Source organism: Sapajus apella, unplaced genomic scaffold (assembly GCF_009761245.1).
Source record: "Sapajus apella isolate SASKATOON/1434 unplaced genomic scaffold, GSC_monkey_1.0 scaffold3, whole genome shotgun sequence".
Lineage (NCBI taxonomy): Eukaryota > Metazoa > Chordata > Mammalia > Primates > Cebidae > Sapajus > Sapajus apella.
This window is the reverse complement of record NW_022436943.1, coordinates 46,484,681-46,507,844: the sequence shown is the minus strand read 5'-3', so window position 1 is coordinate 46,507,844 and position 23,164 is coordinate 46,484,681. Positions and strand designations below refer to the sequence as shown.

The window sequence follows — 23,164 nt, the reverse complement described above, 5'->3', positions numbered from 1 at the left end:
TTTTATAGAATTTAGGATTAGAAAGCTGTTTTCATATATTATCTCCACTGCATCTAACAACTATATGAAAGAGATGAGATGTCTTCCTTTATTTAAGAACATGGGAAAATCAGAGAAGTTTGGTGAATTGCTTATGGTCACAAATCTGCTAAATCTTGGCTCAAGACTTAAAGCCAGACTTTCTGATTTAGTGCTCTTTTTACCACAATAAACAGGTAGTCCAATCTAAGAGGAGAGTGAAGGGAAAACCCAAGATGATGGTGAATGAAGATTTCCCACTTGAGTGCTATGTGCAAGGTATAGAGCGCAACCAGTGCAAATGAGAGCAGTACGATCCAGGAAGACTGCCTGCATCATCGAAATATCTGCTGCCGCTGAAGCCTCTTTTTAAACAAAGGATAAAATGTCCTGCAGAGTTTGGCCTCGATTTGATCTGTTCCTGTCTTGCCCATAAGCTGATAAAGTTCCTTCTTTCCTTTCCATGTGCTAATGCAAAGATTAGTTGAGGACTTACATTTCACCCCATCGAAGTCTTCTACTTTGACCTACTTTTTAGAGCTGGCTATGGTTTCTTTGGAAGCAGCTCTACTCCTTGACATATTTCTGTAGGATATCCAGATATGATCCACACTACAGTGCTGCCAGATACCCTGACATGATGAATCTTTTACTTCCCAAAGTTATTCATGACCATTCCCACCAGTTTTCCCAGAAAAGGTCCTGCAAACTCTCAGGAAAGCTGAAGTCAGAAAGTCTCAGAGATACCATTCAGCTTATCTTTGCATTAAAGCATTCATCAGATAGAAACAACATTGACCAATCTTTGTACAACTAGGCTAGGCTTGTGTCTGCTATTCAGTTTTTTCTTTAAAGAAATAACATTTTGTTTAGAGTTACATGAAGAGGTTATAAGACTATAAAGAAAATCAAGGGCATAATTAACACAAAGTAAGGACAATGGTTATATATATATATATATGGAGCGGGGAGAAAAATGTGATGGGGGTAAGCACACAGGGGCCTCCACAGCTACTGGTAATGCTCTATTTCTTCATGTAGAAATGTGTATGTGCAGAAAAAATTTAACACAAGCTGGTCTGAGCCTGCTACCCTTACAGGGCTTACTTGCAAGGTTGGCCTTTGGCTGGTGTCTAGAAGTTGAATTTCAGGAGAGTTCTTACCACCCCCAAAACCAATTAAGAGTGGCTCACTGTGCTTAAACTGTTCGTACAATGTGGTTTATGCTGAATGTCCACCTTCCTTCTGGGAGTCTGGAATTTGAAGCCTGTTAAACAGGGTACCTACAGAACCAGCCTCTAGTAAAAATCTTGGGCACCAGGTCTCTAATATTTATATTAGAGGTAATATTGAACCCTAAATATATTTATGTTTTTCCCCATACATACATACTTGTAATAAAGTTTAATTTATAAATTAGGTACAGTAAGAGATTAACAATCATAACTAATAATAAAATAGAACAATTCTGACAATATGTGAATATCAGTACTTTTGTGTTCTGGAGAAGATTTTAAGTAAAATAAGGGTTACTTGAATGAACACAAGCACTGTGATACTGTGACAGACCTGATAAGCAAGAGGCTACTGAGTGACTATGCCAGATAAAATGATGATTCTTGTGGCAGGTGGAACAGAGCAAGATGGCATGAGACTTCATCATGCTACTCAGAACGGTGTGCAATTTAAAACTTATGAATTGCTTATTTCTGAAATACTCCTTTTAATGTATTTGGAGCACAGCTGACTGCATGTAACCAAAACAATGGAAAGTGAAACCATGGGTCAGGAAGGACACTGTACTAAAATCAATGTGAAAAGTATCAGGTATTATTGGGGAGAATATGGAGCAACTAGAACTCTGAAGTACTGCTGGTAGGAATGTAAATCAACAACTTTTCAATCAACCGCTTAGGAGAACTGACAGTATTTACTAAACTAACCTACAGTGTATCAGTAGAATAGTTATTCTGGGGGGAAGGGAGAGAGCGAGCATGGAATAGAGCAGGAAGCTGATGGTAAGGTCCCAGTTTTTGATCCAGGTGCTGGTAACACGGTGTGTGCAGTTTGTGAAAGTTTGCTGAGCTGTGTGTATACTTAATGTGTACTTTGTATATATGTGTGTATATATTTGTCATTAAAAAGTTTTAAAATCCCTTGAAAATAAGGTAACTTCTCTATTAAAAGCTATATTTTCTTTCTTTCTCAAGGTAATATGGCTGAGTGTGGCAGCTCATGCTCGTCACAGCACTTTGGGGGCTGAGGTGAGAAGATCACTCGAGGACAGGAGTAAGACCAGCCTGTGCATAATTTCATTTACAACTTTAGTCTCTTCATTTATTCTCTTTTTTTAATTCCCAAGAGAGGGAAGAGTGGTGATGGCTTAGAAATCACAAGACTTGTCTATAGCAGAGTCACAACAAACAAAATCTAATTACCAAATATTCTTACCTTTTTACTTTCAAAATTACTAGTCAGGTCTTGTTTTAATATTCTAGTTTGTATTTTGCTTTCCCTAGATTTTGCCGACTGCTGAACTCTTCCTGATGTTACTTTCATCTTAAGATCACTGGAACTCAGTTTATTCTTAGGCAAATCTTCAATAACTTTCACTAAAGGTGGAGGTGGCTAAATGGAAAAATAAATATACATATTCTAATGGACATCCTTGGAAGACAGACCTGTTAATATATGACTTTCAAAATTTGCTTTAATAACATGTCTTAATATGCAGAATTATTATTCAGGCAAAAAACCTAAGTAAAATGTCTAGGAACATTTGCTTTGACTAAAAAATCAAAGCAAATTTCTGCTGAATTCCTTTGAAGAACATAATATACATGATTAACAACAGAAATAAATGTAATTATTCCTTGAAAGCCAATCTTAAATCATTTAATACCAAACCATGTTTACACATATATGATAAAGTTAGTATGGTGATTATTATCCACAGCAAAAAAAGGCATAGTTAGAGGTATGGCCCTCTAGAATTCTGACAGAAGTACCCTAATATTCTCTGGGCTAAGAGGAAACTGTCAAAGTTTTTCTAGAAGAAAAACTGACTTTCTTCTAGAAGCATGAAACCTCTGCCTCTCTATCCCTTGGTTGAATGTTTTAATCTGCTTAGCGATCTGTATTATTTCCTTATTGTATCAACAGCTTAAACGGTTCAGATAATATGACTTAGAATCTATACCTTCATCTTTATGGGGCCCATCAAACAGGGAGAAAAACCCAAACAACTTCAATTTACTTAAAGTAACATTACTCACTAGAACATTTTCTCCATAAATAATATTCTCTTTGAAATCAAAAGATCTTCGTTCAAAGGAAGTGAGCAAATAAGGTAACTCAGGCTTTCTAAGCTCTTTTTTTTTTTTTTTTTTTGAGACGGAGTTTCGCTCTTGTTACCCAGGCTGGAGTGCAATGGCGCGATCTTGGCTCACCGGAACCTCCGCCTCCTGGGTTCAGGCAATTCTCCTGCCTCAGCCTCCTGAGTAGCTGGGATTACAGGCACGCGCCACCATGCCCAGCTGATTTTTTGTAGTTTTAGTAGAGACGGGGTTTCACCGTGTTGACCAGGATGGTCTCGATCTCTTGACCTCGTGATCCACCCGCCTCGGCCTCCCAAAGTGCTGGGATTACAGGCGTGAGCCACCGCGCCCGGCAGGCTTTCTAAGTTCTAAATACAATTCAAGTACAATGACCATTTATAGTTTATGATTCAGTTCTTTACTTCATCTACAGGATGAGATTAATAGTGGTCTGACTTATGAATATTACCCATCTTTAATATCCTTAAACTGTTTTTTGACTTCAATCCATTCTTCTAAATTTTTATTAAACTTTCCATCTAATGTCATAGTTTCCTGTTTGAGCCTTACCCTCTACCATAAGTATAACCTCCCAAAAAGAACCTGAGAACGACCTGAATTGACATACCTTTGTAGTGTTAAACCTTCAATACATAAGAATTCATTTACTCTATTACCACAATACCAGAAATTCTCCAATGACAAGAAAATAAAACTGGTAAGAATGGGACAAAGGTGAGTTAGATTTACAGAGAATAGAGAGCGGAACATTAACATAGGCTGGAACAGACAAAAGACAGATGGTATTGATAATGTGTCCAAAAAATAAGACCATTCTACTTCTAAGCTAGCTTTTCTATTCATGTGATCTCAATTTCCTCAACAGATAACAAGCAGAAAGGAACTAAACGACTCACTCTTACCATAGTTTTTCTCAGATCTCTGCCTGCCTCTATGAAGAAAGTTTAGCTAGTACTGTAAAACTGACTATTCAAAGAGGCTGAAAACTCTCTCAGTAAGAGCAGATATTAATACCTTATTACTTTATTAAAAACTGTATTAATATATAGCACATATTATAATATAAATACATATAGTATATATAATGATATAAAGAGCAAAAGAGCAGCAGAGTATAGTCCTACATGTTTAGAGAAAATGTATGCATACACACACACACACGCATGTGTACCTGCATGCACACCAAACATATATATATACAGTGAATTCTCATTATTTGCACTGGTTCTATAAAGTCACCATGAACACTCAATTAGTGAATACTGAAACGCTGCTCCTGGGGAAACACGGAGTCCAGTTCCTGAGAGTCTCATTAACCACTGAATGCATAACCTTGTTCTATGTGTTTCTGTTTATAGGCATCTTATTTAATTCAGATTGTTGATTTGGTGTCACCGAACTCACAGCTAATAGCACTACAACTCATTCCTGAATGAGTTTATCTAACACACGTATTTTCTCTGTAAGGTACGCCACAGCCTCCCGTGTTTAGAAACAATAAATAGTGTTTCAGTGCTATGCTTAGGGACCACTTTAAACAGTAAAATCTTAACAAGAAGCCTCAAAATGCAAAAAAAATAAAATAAAAATAAAAAGGCATTAAGTAGACGACAAATAAGATACTTGTTTAAACTATGAGAGCTGAAATAAGAAGACGGAGTGTTGCCTTGTTTGACTTCAGCAGGGAGAAAGGATATCTATCAGGTGGCTCAAATTTTTCAGTGCTCTGTGCATGTCCCTGAATGACCATGAACTCACTGCAAGTATCAATTTTGACGTTGCAAATAAATTTTAGTGAGTAGGAGAATTCTCATGTATCGAATGCACAAATAATGAGGAGTGACTATATATTTACACACATAGAAAAGAAACTGGGAAAGTATAAATCAGAACCATCTGAGAATGGTGTGGTGAGGCTTTCAGTGATTTGTATTTGCCTATTTGTTATTCTGTATATTCTTTTTTTTTCTGCAATGAGACACTAACTACTTGTATAATTTTTTTAAAAAGATAAAGAAAACAAAAAGGAGGAGGCATATCAAAAAAAGAAGGTATTAGGAATCAGAACACCATCTACGGCCATACTACGTCAAATGCGCCCAATCTCATGTGATCTTGGAAGAACTGGAACACCCAGAACTCCTAGTTACTAGCTATGTGATTAAGTTTGAGAATGAACTTCTTCCTGTGTAAAATAAAAGGGTGAGACCAGGTGATCATCAAAGTCTCTGTGAGGGCCACTATGGTGCTATTCCAGACTGGAAGACACATGGACAATGTGACTTGTTAGCTGGGGCAATTTTAGATAAGCAGAGAAGAGGAGTGAGGTGTGCAATTTAGTGAAATGAATGGTGTGGATAATAGATGCAGAAATAAGGATGGTGTCTATGGGGGATAATGAGGGAAGTTATAAGTTGGAGGAAGTAAGTTAGACAGGTAGACAAGATTAGAGAGAACACTGAGAGCCAGGCAGAAGGGCCTGGACTTAATTCAACAAACACAGGAAGGAAGCACTGAAGTGACATTAGTTAAGAAATGATAATGAATTATTTTAGAAGATGGTAGGATGGGCATGGCAGGCACTGAGGGCCGAGTTTAAGATCTTTCCTCCCTCCCCTCCCCTCCTCTCCTTTCTTTCCCTCCCTTCCTCCCTCCCTCCCTTCCTTCCTTCCTTCGAGTTTAACATCTTTCTTTTTCTTTCCTTTCCTTCCCTCCCTCACTCCCTTCCTTCCCCCTCTCTCTTTCTCTCTTTCTGAGGCAGAGTTTCACTCTTGTAGCCCAGGCTGGAGTGCAATGGCTTGGTCTCAGCTCACCGCTACCTCTGCCTCCTGGGTTCAAGCAATTCTCCTTCCTCAGCCTCCCAAGTAGCTGGGATTATAGGCACCCGCTACCACGCCCAGCTAATTCTGTATTTTTAGTAGAGACAGGGTTTCTCCATGTTGGTCAGGCTGGTCTCCAACTCATGACCTCAGGTGATCCACCTGCCTCAGCCTCCCAAAGTGCTGGGATTACAGGCATGAGCCACCATGCCTGGCCTGAGTTTAAGATATTTCTTTAAATTACTATTAGTCTAGAGTAGTTAATGAAGACCAATACAAGGATAGCAATTATGGAGGTGGAGAACAGGCAGCACATTTATAGATACTTCAAATTTAAGAAGTTACATGACTTAGTATTGACTGGATTTAGGAAATAAAGGGATAGGAAGTCACAGAGCTTCAAGGTTTCTAGCCTACAAGACGGGAAGAAAACGTGAGACAAAAATGAAGAAACCAGGATTGAAGAACTCATGGGAAGGAGATAACAAGTAACACCTTAAATGAGAGAGAGACATCAAACAGAGATGTCCCCCAGAAAGGCAGCAATTTAAGAATGGAGCATATGTGACAAATCGAGGCCCGAGATGCGGCTTTGGGAGTCAGAGCAACAAAACACACCCAGAAAAATGGTAAGTTCCAGCTAAGTTAGAAAGAGCAGCACCAGGATTTTATTCTTGATGATATAATAGTTAAGTGTTTTTACAAAGCTGATGTTGATTACTTGATCATACATACCTTATTTATTTCTTTTGTTAAAGTCTGAACTGAGTATATGTTTAGACTTCCATTTTCCAGAATAGATGCAATGTACCGTCCATGTGGGCTAATTACTGATGAGCTAATTCCTTCATCAAGGCTCCCAATCTCAAAGAGCAGTTTACAAGTCTGTGTATTGATAAATCTCATAATACCATCTTGACTTAGTACTCCAAGAACCTAAGAGTAGGGAAAAAAAAACCCATAAATTCCTAAAAACACGTGATAGTCAAATGTCTGAAAGTCAAACTATATACACATGTCTTTATATGTATGCAATGTTTCTGTGTGTGTGTGTGTGTGTGTGTGTGTGTGTGTGTGTGTGTGTATTTTGAGGGGGACACCTAGGGAAAATTCCATTCTCAGTAAGATGTTATATATTTTATTTTATTATTATTATCATTTTTGAGATGGAGTTTCACTCTTGTTGCCCAGGCTGGAGTGCAATGGCATGATCTCCACTCACTGCAACCTCCACCTCCTGGATTCAAGCGATTCTCCAGCCTCAGCCTCCCGAGTTGCTGGAATTACAAGTGTGCACCACCACACCTGGCTAACTTTTGTATTTTTGGTAGAGATGGGGTTTTACCATGTTGGGCAGGCTGCTCTCAAACTCCTGAAGTCAGGTGATCCGCCCATCCCGGACTCCCAAAGTGCTGGGATTACAGATGTGAGTCACTGTGCCCAGCCTGATATTATATATTTTAAAATCACAACTTATGGCACATGTTGATTATGCCCTGGTTCTAACCAGAATCTGCAAGGAACTCATCGTGGTGGACTATGGAAAGGCGCCCAAAGAATCTTCCTTTGCCACAGGCAGATCATGCCCACTGATGACATATATGGGGAACAGAGAGGATTAGACAATGCCATAATTTTAATGTGTCTCTCCAAAAGCAAGTATTGGAAACGTAATCCTCAATGCAACAGTGCTGACAGATAGGGCCTAATGAGAGGTGATCAGGGCATCAGGGCTCTGCCCCCATGAAAGGATTAATGGTATTATTATGGGAGTGGGTTTGGTATAAAAGGATGAGTTTGGCTCCTTCTTGTCCCCCCCATTCTTCCCTCCCTCTCTCACCCATATGATGCCTTCTGCTATATTATGACAGAGAACAAAGGCCTTCAAAAGATGCCAACCTCTAGATCTTCGACTTCCCAGCCTCCGGAACTATGAGAAATAAACTTATGTTGCTTATAACTTACCCAGTCTGTGGTATTCCAGCACAGTAGCACAAAACAGACTAAGACAGTTCCTAACTTTCACCACAAGGGCTATCAGAAACAAGGAGGGTGGAGGGGTTGCCTTCCTGTACCTTTCCATAGCTAGTCGGAGCTAATATCAGTCCTGCTGCCCCCACACAAACCTGTCACTCCCACTGAGGCTCCCTACTGTCTGCCTGTTTTCAGCAAATATTTTAACTAACATTTGGAGAATGGAGAGGCTGTGAGTTGCAAGGGTAGTGGAGGGGTAGGAGGGAAGCTAGTCTTTTAAGGGGGAAAAATAGTTTAAATTTTAACTCATAATTTCAAAAACTAGAAATATGTACTTAAAAAGTTTAAGCAAGTAAACCCCCGTGCTGCCTCGTCTAAGTGCAGGTTCTCTTCCCAGTGCCACTGGCTGGTAAGTGATGCCACCATGTGATTGCTTGAAATGCTGATGTCACTTATCATATGAAAGACTGTAAAAGGCAGTTTGGAGGTTAACTCTATAAAGTTCTTCTGTTGGTTGGCTTGTAGAAAGCAAAGCCCCTCATCTGCAGTTGATGCAACTCCTCTGGAAGTCATCTGGGCAAGATCTACCCAAATTACAGATGCACATAACCTCTAAGCCACTATTTCAACTCTGGGATTTTATCCTACAAAAAGGATGTGTGAAATGACACTTGTGAATAGTTATTCAGTGCAGTAGTATTTGTAATAGAAAAGGACTAAAAACAGGTTAAGTGCCAATAGGAGACTGTTTAAAAAAATAAACTGCAACACTACGCACCTGTAAAAAAGAAAGAAGTTCTGCATTGATATAGAAAAATTTCCAATTTAAGAATAAAATGTAGACTGTGTGCAACGGCTCACATCTATAATCCCAGCACTTTGGGAGGCTGAGACGGGTGGATCACTTGAGGTCAGGAGTTCGAGACCGCCCTGGCCAATAATATTTAAAGTTAAATTCCATCTTTACTAAACATACAAAAATTAGCCAAGCATGGTGGTGCATGCCTGTAGTCCCAGCTACACGGGAGACTGCGGAGAATCACTTGAGTCCGGGAGGCAGAGGTTGTAGTGAGCCGAGATTGCACTACTGCACTCCAACCTGGGACACAGAGCTAGACTCCATCTCAAAACAACAACAAAAAGCAAAGAATAAAAGGTACAAGGCTGTATAAAATAACAGGAAGAACATAACACTAGACATAACAACAGTGTATATGGGGAGGTGGGTGAACAACTAGACAAATGGTAGAAAGGCATGACAGACTTCCCATTGTATGCCATTTTATGTTTTCAACCATGTGAATATATTACCTAATCAAAAACATAAGTAAAATAGACATGATACATACATACGTGCATATGTATACATACATACATAAAACATATATCTAATCTCTTAAAATACAAAATCTATGACAGTCTATTTGAAATAAGGAAGTTAAGGTTTGACAGAACTTAACTCTTAAAAAGGAATAAGTGGAGGCGGATGGGGAAGAAGTGCTCTGTAAACTAAGGAAAGATACTGATAAAAACATGTTTCACAGGAGTGAGCAACCAGTTAGGGTAAACAGAAGAACAACACAATGAAAAACTTTTAGGTCTAGTCCAATCTTTAATCCTTACAATAAATAGGAATGTTGGTAAGTCCATGTTTCTAGGTATTAGTGTTATAATCTGTAAAATGGGGAGAATACCATTCCTGCCTATGCTCAAAGAATTAAGGATCAAATAAAAAATAACCTGCTAAATAAAGCTCACTACAAACCATAAAGTACAATATAGATTTATAGTATGTTGATTTTACAAAAAGGGCAAACTGTCAATAGCATAAAGAATACAAGATTTTGAATTTTTTTTCAATTCTAGACTCTTCACAAAAATATATTTATAATTTCAAGTTCTCGTTAACAGCCACGGTGTAAGTTAAATAATTAAGAGTTAATACAGTTCAGAGATGTATTCATTCTTTCTTTAAAAGTACAGTGCCCTACATTTATGTTACTAACCTGATTAGAACCAGCATCAAAACTATCAGGAAGAAATTCTAGATGGCGAATGGCTCGAACTTTAGTGGGCATCTGGATAATTCTAAAGAGCTGTCTAGCTTCCAAGCACCACAAATGAAGATGATTTGACTTGCCTCCAGCAGCCAGGATTCGGCCATCTCTATGTAACAAAAAAGTAAAACAGGTTCAGCTGTTTAAGGCAGCACTATCCAAAAGAACTTTCTGTGATGACAGAAATGTGCTGTATCTATGCTATCCAATATGGTCACACTAGTCACACGTGATTATTGAGCACCTGAAATGTGGCTAATGCTAATGAGGACATTATTTTTAAATTTTATTTAATTTGTATTAATTTAAATAATTGCATGGACAGCTCAGATTTATAGTATATATTTTTTGCCTACTGTGCTGTAAGGCACCAGTTTAACAAACATTTGTTTAATGACCTGATTGTGGGTTTTCTACCTAACACCTACATTTTATAGCATAATCTCAAAGTCACTTACCACTATTCCAACTTTCTATATTTCACATACAGTTATACAGAATTGATGGCAGATGGCTATATGAAAAAACAAAACAGCCCAAACTTTCTTCCTGCTCAAAGAAACCTGCCTTAATAAAGTACAAAAAGACTAAGTTGTTTTGACTTGCAAGACCATTGCTCATTTATTCAACAAAAACTTGTAAAGGACTTTAATTTTTAAAAAGTGTGATAATTCTATGATTATGTTTCAAGTGTCTGCTATAAGCCAGCTATGGTTCCAGAAGCCAGGGACACAGTCAGTTAAGACTGTACAAGTCAAGTAATCCCGCTCTTACAGGATTTTCAGTCTAGAGGAAGGCAAAAAAATAGATTAACTTGATCAGAGCTGGTGATAAGTTCTATACAGAACTATAAAAAAAGTGATGACAGCTGGGAAAGGATCCGATCTGCTACCTGAATGACAGAAGTAGGCCAGTCACGGGATGATCTGGAGGAAGAATTTTATCTTGATTGGTATTCCAGACTGGCTGGAATAGTTACGAGGTTACTCAAGTGCACTGCTATATGAAACACACTGCTACACTCAGATGTGGCTAGAGCAGACCAAGAGGAAGGAAATAGATGAAGTGAGGAAGGCCTAGGCCAGATGACAGAAGGCCTCAGGGGAAATTAGGAGTTGGGGGTTAGATTTTACTCTAAGTGATGAAGGAGGTTAAATAGGAAAGTGACATGCTCTGACTTACTGATTTACAAAAACCACTTTATCTGCTGTGCAGAGAATGACTACAGGAAATGAGATTGCAAACAGGGAGAACAAATAAAAAGGCTATTAGAGCAGTCTAAAAGAGGCTAGGGTAGCTTGGATTAGGGTAATAACCACAGCAATGAATAAAAACGAATTGACCAATTCGATATACAGTTTGGTTGAGTTGATGGGATTTACTGATGACTTAGAAGAACAGGGTAAGAGAAGAGAGGAATTAACATCTATTTCGTAGCTCTTTCCCCTAACAAGGCTAGAAACAATGATCAGCCCAGTCAAAATGAGAACCCCTAGCATCCAGATTAGGGTCTTGAAATACCATTTCCCACAAAAAGAACCTAGACTCTTTAGAGAAATGGCTAATTCCAGGGTTAGGGCAGGAATTGTACAAGATAAGCTTGGAACATCTTGTCATACCAGAAAGCACGAAAGCTTATCACAGGCAACTGGAGCTGTACTAAAAGGATGTCAAAGCCAACTCAAAGAGGATCCTACTAGTCAAAGATGAGAGAACTGAACATCTCTAAGAATGACAACTGCAATGCATTAAAACATGTCAACGGTGACAGGCTAAAATATTTGGGGATTTGGTCGGGCACGGTGGCTCACACCTGTAATCCCAGTACGTTGGGAGGCCCAGGTGGGCGGATCACCTTGAGGTTGGGAGTTCGAGACCAGCCTGACCAACATAGAGAAACCCATCTCTACTAAAGATACAAAATTAGCCAGGCATGGTGGCGCATGCCTATAATCCCAGCTACTCGGGAGGCTAAGGCAGGAGAATTGCTTGAACCTGGGAGGCGGAGGTTGCCGTGAGCCAAGATTGCGCCATTGCACTCCTGCCTGGGCAGCAAGAGCAAAACTATGCCTCAAGGAAAAAAAAAAACAAAAAACAAAAAACTGGGGGATTTGTGTGACTTTACTAGGGAACCACAGGGTTTTTTGATGCCTGATCTAATCCTGTGCCTAACAGTTTATTTAAATCTTAATGCTAATGTTAATTGGTTCACAGGTGGTTAACCTTTTAAGAAAACACTGTGGTATTTTAACATGGTAAACATGTGAATGAAGGCCTTTGGCTCCGTTAATCACTCCCACAATTTTGAGCTGTGGGTTTTATTGGTGCAAAAAACTTTAACAGGCCTTCATTCTTGTCACTAGATATCAGAGAACTGAAATTGGTTGGAACTGTAAGCAGTAAACAGATGTGTTGTTAGAATGATTCTATCACGTCAACTACTCTAAGCCTATGAATTTACAAAGATTAAAGATAAAAAAACTTTGTTGGCCACCTTTGAAAGATGTCAATAAACCACTTCATTTCTTTGAAAACTAGTTTAAGAAAAAAGAGGGGAAAATTAAGCATTTATCCTGCCTTTCCTTTACAACCATACATCAAAATGACCAAAGGGCTGATGAGAGGACATTTCTTTCTACAGAAGGTTTCTAGTTAATAAGCAAAGAAGAAATGAGAGAATTAGAACAGCCCCATTTTGCTAACTTCTAAGGCTGTACAGGATCTAGGTAATGATCACCAATGGCTACAGACATCAAACAAGAAACTGTTCTACGATGTTCCTGATGAAAGTACACAAACCACCTATAATGCCTTCTTGTCCTTAAATCAGATCAAGCCTCTAGTTTTTAAGAAATACAGGTATAACCAGTGTACAGGAAAAATACAGATAACAGAGGATCATACTAAACAACACCATGTGAAGACAAAGAGGAAAATCCAGACTACAGAAAACTCTAGAGGAGAAATGACTAGTTATTTAATGAATAACTACAAGGAAAAAACAAAAGACGAATATATCAACAAAATACATTGTGTGAACCTTGTTTTGCTTCTTACTCAAACAAATCAATGATAAAAACCAGTTATTAGACAAATTAAGGAAGTTTCAACAATGACTAGCTAGCTAGATGACAATATTAAGACATTCTTATTAATTTTTAAAGAGTGCTATAACACTCTGGTTGTTTCCAAAAGGGCCCTTATCTTTCAGAGATAAACTGAAATATTTATGGACAAAATCATATGCTTAGGCTTTGCTTCAAACAATGCAGTAAAGCGGTAGGTGAAGTTATTGATAAAAATAGAAATGGCCATTCATTGATGATTATTGTAGCTTACGGAAATATTTAGGGGCTCTGATGGAGGAAAGGTTGGTATAAATAAAACAACATAAAACAAAAACAAAAACAAAATTACTTAGGGGTTCATGTATTTTTCTATTTTTGTGTATATTTGATATTTTGCACAATAAACAAAAGGTCAGCAGACCATATCTAAATTTGAAGGTAACTTTTTCTAATATGACAAAAAAATATTGAATAAAAACCAAATGAAAATTTATAATTTTTTACTAGAAATTAAATTTCTTAAATATTCCTAGTGTCTTAAAACACACATTACCTGGTCACAGCAAACACTTTGTATAATATACTAGAGCTTTCGGGTGGAGCTGGCAGTTGGTATTTGCAAAAAAGTGTGTCACATTCCCAGGCAAAAATGGAATTATCTTTAAAACAGCTGAGGATGGTATTACTTAATGGCAGAAAGAAAACCTAAGGAGAAATAGAAAAAGTTAGTTTTCACATAAGGTTAATAGCACTCTTTAAATTTAAAATTATACAAGTAGTTATTTTTCTTTATTAAAATATTCTTTTCTTAAGCTGGAGAAAAAAACATTTCTAATATATGATAAGGCGTAATACTGATTATTTCATAAATTATTATTAACTTAAAAAAAAAAAAAACCCTTAAACAAAAACTAGGTATACTATAAGTACTAGGCAAGTCACAAAATTCTAAATGACAGTTCAAAAAATTTCACCTAATATTATTAAAGAGTTAAATGAAAACAAGATACAATTTTGAATATCAATTTTACTTTAAAAATAAAGCACACTAGGCTGGGCGCAGTGGCTCACGCCTGTTAATACCAGCACTTTGGGGGGCCGAGGCGGGCGGATCACCTGAGGTCAGGAGTTCGAGACCAGCCTGGCCAACATGGTGAAACCCTGTCTCTAAAAATAAATAAATAAATAAAATAAAAAATAAAAAAATAAAGCACACTGGCCAGGTGCGGTGGCTCACACCTGTAATCCCAGCACTTTGGGAGGCCGGGACAGGTAGATCACTTAAAGTCAAGGGTTTGAGACCAGCCTGGCCAACACGGTGAAGCCCTGTCTCTACTAAAAATACAAAAATTAGCCAGCCATGGTGATGGGTGCCTGTAATCCCAGTTAAGAGAGTGAGGCATGAACCCGGGAGGTGGAGGTTGCAGTGAGCTGAGATTGCGCCACTGCACTCCAGCCTGAGCAACAAGAGTGAAACTCCATCTCCAGAAAAAAAAAAAAAGTCCTTTGGGAATAATGGCAAAGTGTTTTAAGATAAGTGTATGTTAAGCATTTTTTATAAGACTAAAAAGTTGAAAACACATATGTAACCACATCTTATTAGAGATTCAGGTTATTTAATGGACAACTGAGCATGAAACTGATAGCAAAGTTGAAAATCTGATTATTTTATTCTCCTAATTTCCATTTTCTGTCACATAAGCATTAATAATGCTTACTTTTGTTAATAAAAAATTATTAATGGAAATTAATCAATATTTTCTCATAAAAGTTTCAGTGGCCTTGAATATAATTTTGTGTGTCTTCTGTATAAAACACACACATACATAATGCACTATAGAACATTCTGGTTAATTAAAATAATCTACTCAGGATTAACGCCACTAAGACAATAAAAAATACTAACTCAACTACAGCAGATACTGACAGATCAGGCAAGGGCCTGATCAAGCTCCTTTCTTCCTTGGCTCACTTTGCTAAAGACAATCTCTGGTAGATCTTTTGCTCTCAGATTCACTGTTAGGAAGATTTACAATATGAAGGCCTTATAGATTTCTATGATATATAATGAATGCATTAAATCACTGTTTCAAAACTGATGTCCAAAAGTGACTTAAGAAAATTCTTATTATAATTAGCAGTCATTTTTTTTTGAAAAGTAATAAAGTGTATTCCTACAGGGAAAAGCAAAAGCTGAAAAGTTAATGAACATCAACTGCTATTTTGGCAGAATAGCTGTGATAGATTATTGCCTACATGATTATTCATTACGAGATTTGTGATTTTAATTGCCAGATTTTAATGATTATAAAATTGTTCCTAATGAAGCATGTCATCATTATTTAGATAGTGTCATCTCTTGAGAAACATAAAAACCTTAGGAAAAACTTCAAAACATTAACAAAATATACTTTTTGGGAGGTTAGGTTCAAGGAGGGGGCTGCAGTTTTCCCTTGCAGAATACAAAAATCCTAAGCTTTCCAATTTAGTTTTAGGAGGCAGATGAACCCTTTTCAAGATAGGTTTGTTTGTTTGATTTATTTTGAGACAGAGTCTCCCTCTGTCACCCAGGCTGGAGTGCAGTGGCTTAATCAGGGCTCACTGGAATCTCCCAAGTGATTCTTGTGCCTCAGCCTCCCAAGCAGCTGGGACTATGGCACATGCTACCACTCCCAGCCAATTTTTTATATATTTTAGTGGAGACAGGGTTTCACCATGTTGGCCAGACTGGTCTAGAACTCCTGACCTCAAGTGACTCGCCTGCCTTGGCCTCCGAAAGTGCTGGGATTACAGGTGTGAGCCACTGTGCCTGGCCCTTTTTCAAGGTTTAAAGAGTTTAGGATAGTAATATTAGCAAGGTATCAATAATCAAATGTATTATTTGGCAGAAATTTAGTGAGTGTCCTGGGTACACTGGCTGAATTAAGTTCAGTAAAACACTCTTTATTAGACGTTTTCTGATATCCATCACAAAGCCTTTTCTGATACCTACTGAACTACAATAACCACAAATCCTGGAGATTCCAAAATCCCTAACTAATGAGCTAAATCTCTTACCTCCAAGCATCAACAAAAGAATAAAAATGTACTAATTGGAAGAGGTATAACCGGTTTACTTCAGAAGTAGTAAGGCTTTAGATAAAGATAGGTTTGAAATTGAACTGCAACTCTCTTCTAAACTATGTGATACTGAACAAATTACTTAACATTTCTGGACAAATTACTTAATATTTCTGAACTTTGGATTCCTTTCTTGTAAAATGGGGATAATAGTATCTACTCTTTAGGATTAAAGCTTTAAAATAACTATTTAAAATGCTTGGTTCATGGAACGTACTGAACAACTGGTATCTATTACTATTACTACTAATTACTACTATTAACTGCTTACAAAAATCAGTGGAAAAGAGGTTAGAGTGGCAGGTTCTTTAAAGACACTCTGAAATCAAAGATCCATAGCTCCTTTTCTGACACCCTTGGGGCCAGATGTGTTTCAGAATTCAGATTTCCAATTTTAGATAGGTAGTATGATGTATATTCTACAACATTAGGTAGAACCCCCAGAAACCTGGGCACCACCCCATACTCAAATCTATTAATATTTCAGTCTTGTGTCAATTCAGTTCAGATTTTGACGCCAAATGAATTGAGGTCAGACTGCATTTTGCCACTGAGTTATTTGAACACCTTGGGTTTCTGAATTGTTAATATAATATAGACAAAAACTGAATAAATAACAATTACCCTACAGTTTTATTTTTTTGAGACAGGAGCTCGCTCTGTCGCCCAGGCTGCAGCACAGTGGTGTGATCTTGGCTCACTTGCAACCTCCGCCTTCTAGGTTCAAGCGATTCTTGTGCCTCAGCCTCTCAAGTAACTGGGACCACAGGCACCTACTACCATACTCGGCTAGTTTTTGTATTTTTTTGTAGAGACAAGGTTTCGCCATGTTGCCCAGGCTGGTCTCAAACTCCTGGGCCCAGTGGAATTTCCCAAACGATTCTCGTGCCTCTTAAAGTCAGCCTGCCTCTGAAAGTGTTGGGTACCTGGCACCCCACAGCTTTTTAAGAAAATTATCTAATTGCACTGAGATAATCCTATAATAGGCTTGACAGCAACAGCCGCAATTTTACCAAGCACTTACTATACAACCAGCACTGTGCTAACTTTGTATAGATTATCACACTCAATGCTGAAACCCACCCTGAGGGAGGTACCACAGGCTGAGGATTCCTTATGCAAAATGTGTGGAAGAAGAAATGTTCTGGGTTTTTTTGGACTTTGGAATATGTGAATTATATTTACCAGTTGAGTATATCTAATTCGAAAATCTGAAATCTGAAATGTTCCAATGAGCATTTCCTTTGAGCTTAATATTTGAGCATCACGCTGGCTCTCAAAATGTTTCCAATTTTGGAGCATTTGGGATTTCAGATTTTTGAATTGGGAATGCTCAACCTGTATTTGTGACTGTTTTTATCCTACACATATGGTAAATAGTTTGTCAAAAATGTTCAGCCATGAATCTACTCAAGCCTTTAGATTTAATGTCTAGTTTACAGAAAATACAGGTGAAAGACAGACAAGTTAAACAACACCGATGAGGCAGAAAACACAACTCCAGAATGTGGGGCATTTTCTAAGATAACTGATCTGATCGCTACAAAAAATCAATGTCATGAGGAAAAAAGTGCGAGACAATGTGAGATTAAAAGAGACATCATAAAATGAAATCCGTAACAAAAGACCCACAGCAAGTCACTTTAAGGGACTCATGTGTCATCAAAACAAATAAATAAAGTTCTATTTAAAATATAGAATCAGAATCTGTAATACAAATATGAGTTTAGTAAGAATTTGATAAGAATTAATGTTTTCAGGGGCACATGTTCTCAGAATCTCTTGAGGGCTGTGTCACAGGAAAAAAAAACTTTTTAAAAAACTAATGTTGGCCGGGCCTGTAATCCCAGCACTTTGGGAGGCCGAGGCGGGTGGATCATGAGATCAGGAGCTGGAGACCAGCCTGACCAACATGGTGAAATCTCATCTCTACTAAAAATACAAAAATTAGCTGGGCGTGGTGGCACACACCTGTAATCCCAGCTACTCAGGAGGCTGAGGCAGGAGACTTGCCTGAACCTGGGAGGTGTAGGTTGCAGTGAGCCAAGATTGTGCCACTGCAATCCAGGCTGGGAGACAGAGTGAGACTGTCTCAAAAAACAAAAACAAAAACAAAAACAAAAAACCTAACATTTTACTTTAATATTAAGCTTACAGTTATTTCCTGTTTTCAACAAAAGTGGTCATCACCTGGCCCATCTCCAGTCTTTGTACACCCCAGGAGCTAAGAATGGTCACTTTATTCCTTTTTTTCCCCGAGATGGGTCTCACTGTGTTACCCATCTTGGTCTTGAATTCTTGGGCTCAGGGGATTCTCTCACCTAGCTTTCAGAGTAGCTGGGTACCTGGCTTTAAATGGTTACATTACATTCTGAATAGTTATATAATTTTGCTCTTGAACTGCAAATTTAAAAATTATTTACTGGTCCTTTAAGAAAAATTTGCTGAGCCAGGCATGGTGGCTCATGCCTGTAATCCCAGCACTTTGGGAGGTTGAGGTGGGCGGATCACCCAAGGTCGGGAGTTTGAGACTAGCCTGATCAAAACGGAGAAACCCCATCTCTACTAAGAATATACAAAATTAGCCGGACATGATGGTGCATGCCTGTAATCCCAGCTACTTGAGAAGCTAAGGCAGGAGAACCTGAACCCAGGAGGTGAAGGTTGCAGTGAGCCGAGATCGCACCACTGCACTCCAGTCTGGGCAACAAGAACGAAACTCAGTCTCAAAGAAAAAAATAGAAAAATCTGCTGATAACTTAGACCATAAACATAAATTTATTGCTAAGTTATCAGCAAATTTTTCTATTTTATTACTATTAATTTTTGAGACAAAGTCTTGCTCTGTTGCCCAGGCTGGAGTACAATGGCACGATCTCGGCTCACTGCAACCTCTGCCTCCTGTCAAGTGATTCTCTTGCCTCAGCCTCCCCACTAGCTGGGATTACAGGCGTGTGCCACCATGCCCGGCTAATTTTTGTATTTTTAGTAGAGATGGGGGTTTTACCATGTTGGCCAGGCTGTTCTCAAACTCCTGACCTCAGGTAATCCACCCCCCTTAACCTCCCAAAGTGCTGGGATAACAGGCATGAGCCACCGCGCCTGTTCCTGTTTTATTATTTTAGAACAACTTACTATAAGCACACAACACACTATACATACATTTTCACATTTAATTTGATTCTTACGGCACTAACATTAATATACTATATGCACACATCACACTACACATACATTTTCCACAGTCCTACTTTTAAACTAAAATGTGTAAATGTCCAATCAAGATTAGCATTGGCAACTATTCAGCATATACTGATTTTAATTTCATACTGAAAAGAACAGATGGTTTTTGTGTCATGTGTCATTGTTTCATAACTGTTTCCATGGTGGGTTCAATTCCCAATGTTCTCTTATTTGAAGCTTAAAATTCAAAATGTAAGTAGCAATTAAAGAAGAAAAGACCTATTAAGACATTTGGCCTAACTCCCTAATGAATAAGCTGGTACAACTTTTATCTCTTCTTAATTATTAAAAGCACATTAAAGAACTCTGGGATTTCCATGGAGACTACAACGTATGTATAGTGTGATGTGTGCTTATAGTAAATTTTTGGTTGATATGCATTGTTAGCTGTTCATGTTAATAACCTAGATATTAAAAGTAGTACTGCACGTATAACCTGAAGCAAAATAATTAATCACACAAGAGACTCAGATAATCCTGAAAATAGGATTTAGCTAATGAAATAGAAAGAAAAAAAAACCTTAAAAGCAAGAGATGGTGGGCGTTAAGTAGACAGGGTCTTCCTTGGACTAGAACAACCTAGCAATGCCACATTTCAAGTGGTTTGAGGAACTGGGCCTGCGTGTTCATTTGAATAAAATCAGCCAAACAGAAAGCTTTCAAGAGGAAAGACCTATAATTCCATCCTCTCCTGACTTCTCTACTCCTAACATTTTGAACACCAAAGCCTGGCACAGAACTGGTGCCCAGGCTGAGTGTAGTGGCTCACACCTCTAATCCCAGCACTTTGGGAGAGCAGGTGGGTGGATCACTTGAGGTCAGGAATTTGAGACCAGCCTGGCCAACATGACAAAACTCCGTCTCTACTAAAAATACAAAAATTAGGGCCAGGCGCAGTGGCTCATGCCTGTAATCCCAACGCTTTGGGAGGCCAAGGCGGGTGGATCATGAGGTCAAGAGATCAAGACCATCCTGGCCAACATGGTGAACCTTGCCTCTACTAAAAATACAAAAATTAGCTGGGCGTGGTAGTGCATGCCTGTAATCCCAGCTACTCGGGAGGCTGAGGGAGGAGAATCGCTTGAACCTGGGAGGTGGAGGTTGCGGTGAGCCGAGATCAGGCCACTGCACTCCAGCTTGGTGACAGTGAGACTCTATCTCAAACAAACAAACAAACAAATCCAAAAATTAGCCCGCTGTCATGGTGCATGACTGTAATCCCAGGTACTCAGGAGGCTGAGACACAAGAATCGCTTGAATCTAGGAAGCAGTGGTTGCGGTGAGCCGTGATCATGCTACTTCACTCCAGCCTGGGTGACAGAGCTAGATACCCTCTCACAGAAAAAAAAAAAAAAAAAAAAAAAAAAAAAATAGAACAAGGGGGAAGAAGAAATGGGAGAGAGGGAGGGAGAATTGATGACATGGACAATGTCACGTCATCGTGACACAAAGTGCCTGCATCGTGGAAGACACAGACAGATCCCTAGAGCTGAAGAGATGCCGGGCTTGGAGGAAGAAGGGTCACGGGGCACTGAAAAAGGGTGGGACAGCCAAAGTCTCCTTGACTCCATCCCAGGGCTGGGGAGGCCTGACACTACAGAAAGACTCCACCCTGGCCTCACACCCTGCCAGCTCTGGCACTTGCAGCTGGCCATGCTTCATCTCCAGATCCCTGGGTCTTTGTGTTTGGGGAACAACAAACACTGCCTACTTCACTGAAGTAGTGTCAGAACTGCACTGAGATAATGTATGGAAAGTTATGAATACAATGCCTGAAACGGTAGTAAAGGTTTCAGTAGCTATCATCACAATTGAAGAAAGGGTGACTAGGTGGAGAGAATGGGAAGGTCGTTGGGTGTGGTAAAGGAGGAGGGAACAGCAGTGTGGAAACCCTATGAAAAAGACCAGTTTGGACGTCATATAGGAAACCATAGGGGATGACAGCCAGAGGACATAAAGGACAAAATAACAATGGGAGCTACTATAGAAGGGCCTAGCACACTGCCAAGCCCGTGACATGGATTATTTATTTTATCTCATTTTTCTCACCAGCTCTGGTAAGGCAGTTATCACAGACCCACGTTCCTGTTCAGGAAACGGAAGCCCAGAGAGGTTGGTTATGTGGCTTGTCTGTAAAAAGAAATGACAGAACCAAACTGGGGCATTTGTGGGGCTTAGAACAAGAGTACAATTGGAGGCTCATATACCATATGTTTCTACATGGTTGGAAAAAAACAAAATAAATGGATTTTTAAAAGGTGGTATATTTAAACAATGGAATTCTAAACAGCAATAAGAAAGAACAAACTACTAATAAATATAAGAATGGATGGATGGATCTCAACATTATACTGAGTGAAAAAAGCCTTACATGAACTATTATTGCATAGTTCTGTTTATACGAAATTTTAGAATAGGCAACACTAATCTATGGTGGGAAAACATCAGAGTGGGCTCACCCAGGGAGGGATACAATGGAACTTTCTGGGATAATGGCAATGTTACATCTGCACAGATTACACAGGTGTGTGTATTTGTCAAATTTAACAAATTAATACCTAAGACTTAATATTTCATTTGATGTAAATTTTACATCAACAAATATTGAACCCTAGTAAATTAAGTACAGGCTTAAGTATTTATAGGGAAGTACACTGATGACTGAAGTTTACTTTAAAACACACACACAGCTGGATGTGGTGGCTCATGCCCCATGTAATCCCAGCACTTTGGGAGGCCAAGGCAAGAGGATTGCTTGAGCCCAGGAGTTTGAGACCAGCCTGGGCAACATAGCAAGACCTTGTCTCTATGCAAAATTTAAAAATTAGCTGGGCATGGTGGCACATGCCTATGGTCCCAGCTACATGGGAGGCTGCGGCAGGAGGATCACTTGAACCCAAAGCTGCAGTGAGCTATGATTGCAACGCTACACTGCAGCCTGGGTGACAGAGCAAGGCCTGTCTCAGAACACACACACATACACACACTCTCTTAACGAACAGAGGAACAGAAAGATGGATAGAGCGGCTGGGTGAGTGGTGGCTCACACCTGTAATCTCAGCACTTTGGGAGGCTGAGATGGGTGGATCACTTGAGGTCACGAGTTTGAGACCACCCTGGCCAACATGGTGAAACTGTCTCTACTAAAAACACAAAAATTAGCTGGGTGTGGTGACGCATGCCTGTATTCCCAGCTACTTGGAGAATCGCTTGAACCTGGGAGGCAGAGGTTGCAGTAAGCTGAGATCGTGTTACTGCACTCCAGCCTGGGTGACAGAGAAAGACTCTGTCTCAAAACAAACAAAAAAGAAAGATGGATAGACCCATAAGAGAGAATAGTACCATGTACAGGAAAGAGTAGTACAGTAACATGTTAATGGTAGAATCTAGATGCTGAGTAAACGTGTTCCAAAAATTCTCACAAATCTGCATATTTCAAGTTTTTCATAACAAAATGTCAGAAGGTTAAAAACAAAAACAAAACCAATCAACTAAACAACTTTCACCTTAGGAGAGTTGAAGTTACA

At 38.9% G+C, this 23,164-nt stretch overlaps 1 protein-coding gene across 8 annotated transcripts in view; it reads right to left on the bottom strand.

Moving 5' to 3' along the window:
- TBC1D31 (TBC1 domain family member 31) overlaps window positions 1-23,164 on the bottom strand; it is a 75,262-nt gene that overhangs the window by 38,140 nt on the left and 13,958 nt on the right. For 7 of the 8 annotated variants that reach the window (XM_032252890.1, XM_032252873.1, XM_032252883.1 and 4 more), the window contains 4 exons: window positions 13,828-13,979; window positions 10,156-10,315; window positions 6,911-7,111; window positions 2,470-2,646 (listed from right to left, as the gene is read on the bottom strand). In XM_032252890.1, the coding sequence (XP_032108781.1) occupies window positions 2,470-2,646; window positions 6,911-7,111; window positions 10,156-10,315; window positions 13,828-13,979 (690 nt within the window). Of the gene's footprint in view, window positions 1-2,469; window positions 2,647-6,910; window positions 7,112-10,155; window positions 10,316-13,827; window positions 13,980-23,164 lie in introns of those variants that run through there. The other variant, XM_032252899.1, reaches the window with a different exon arrangement.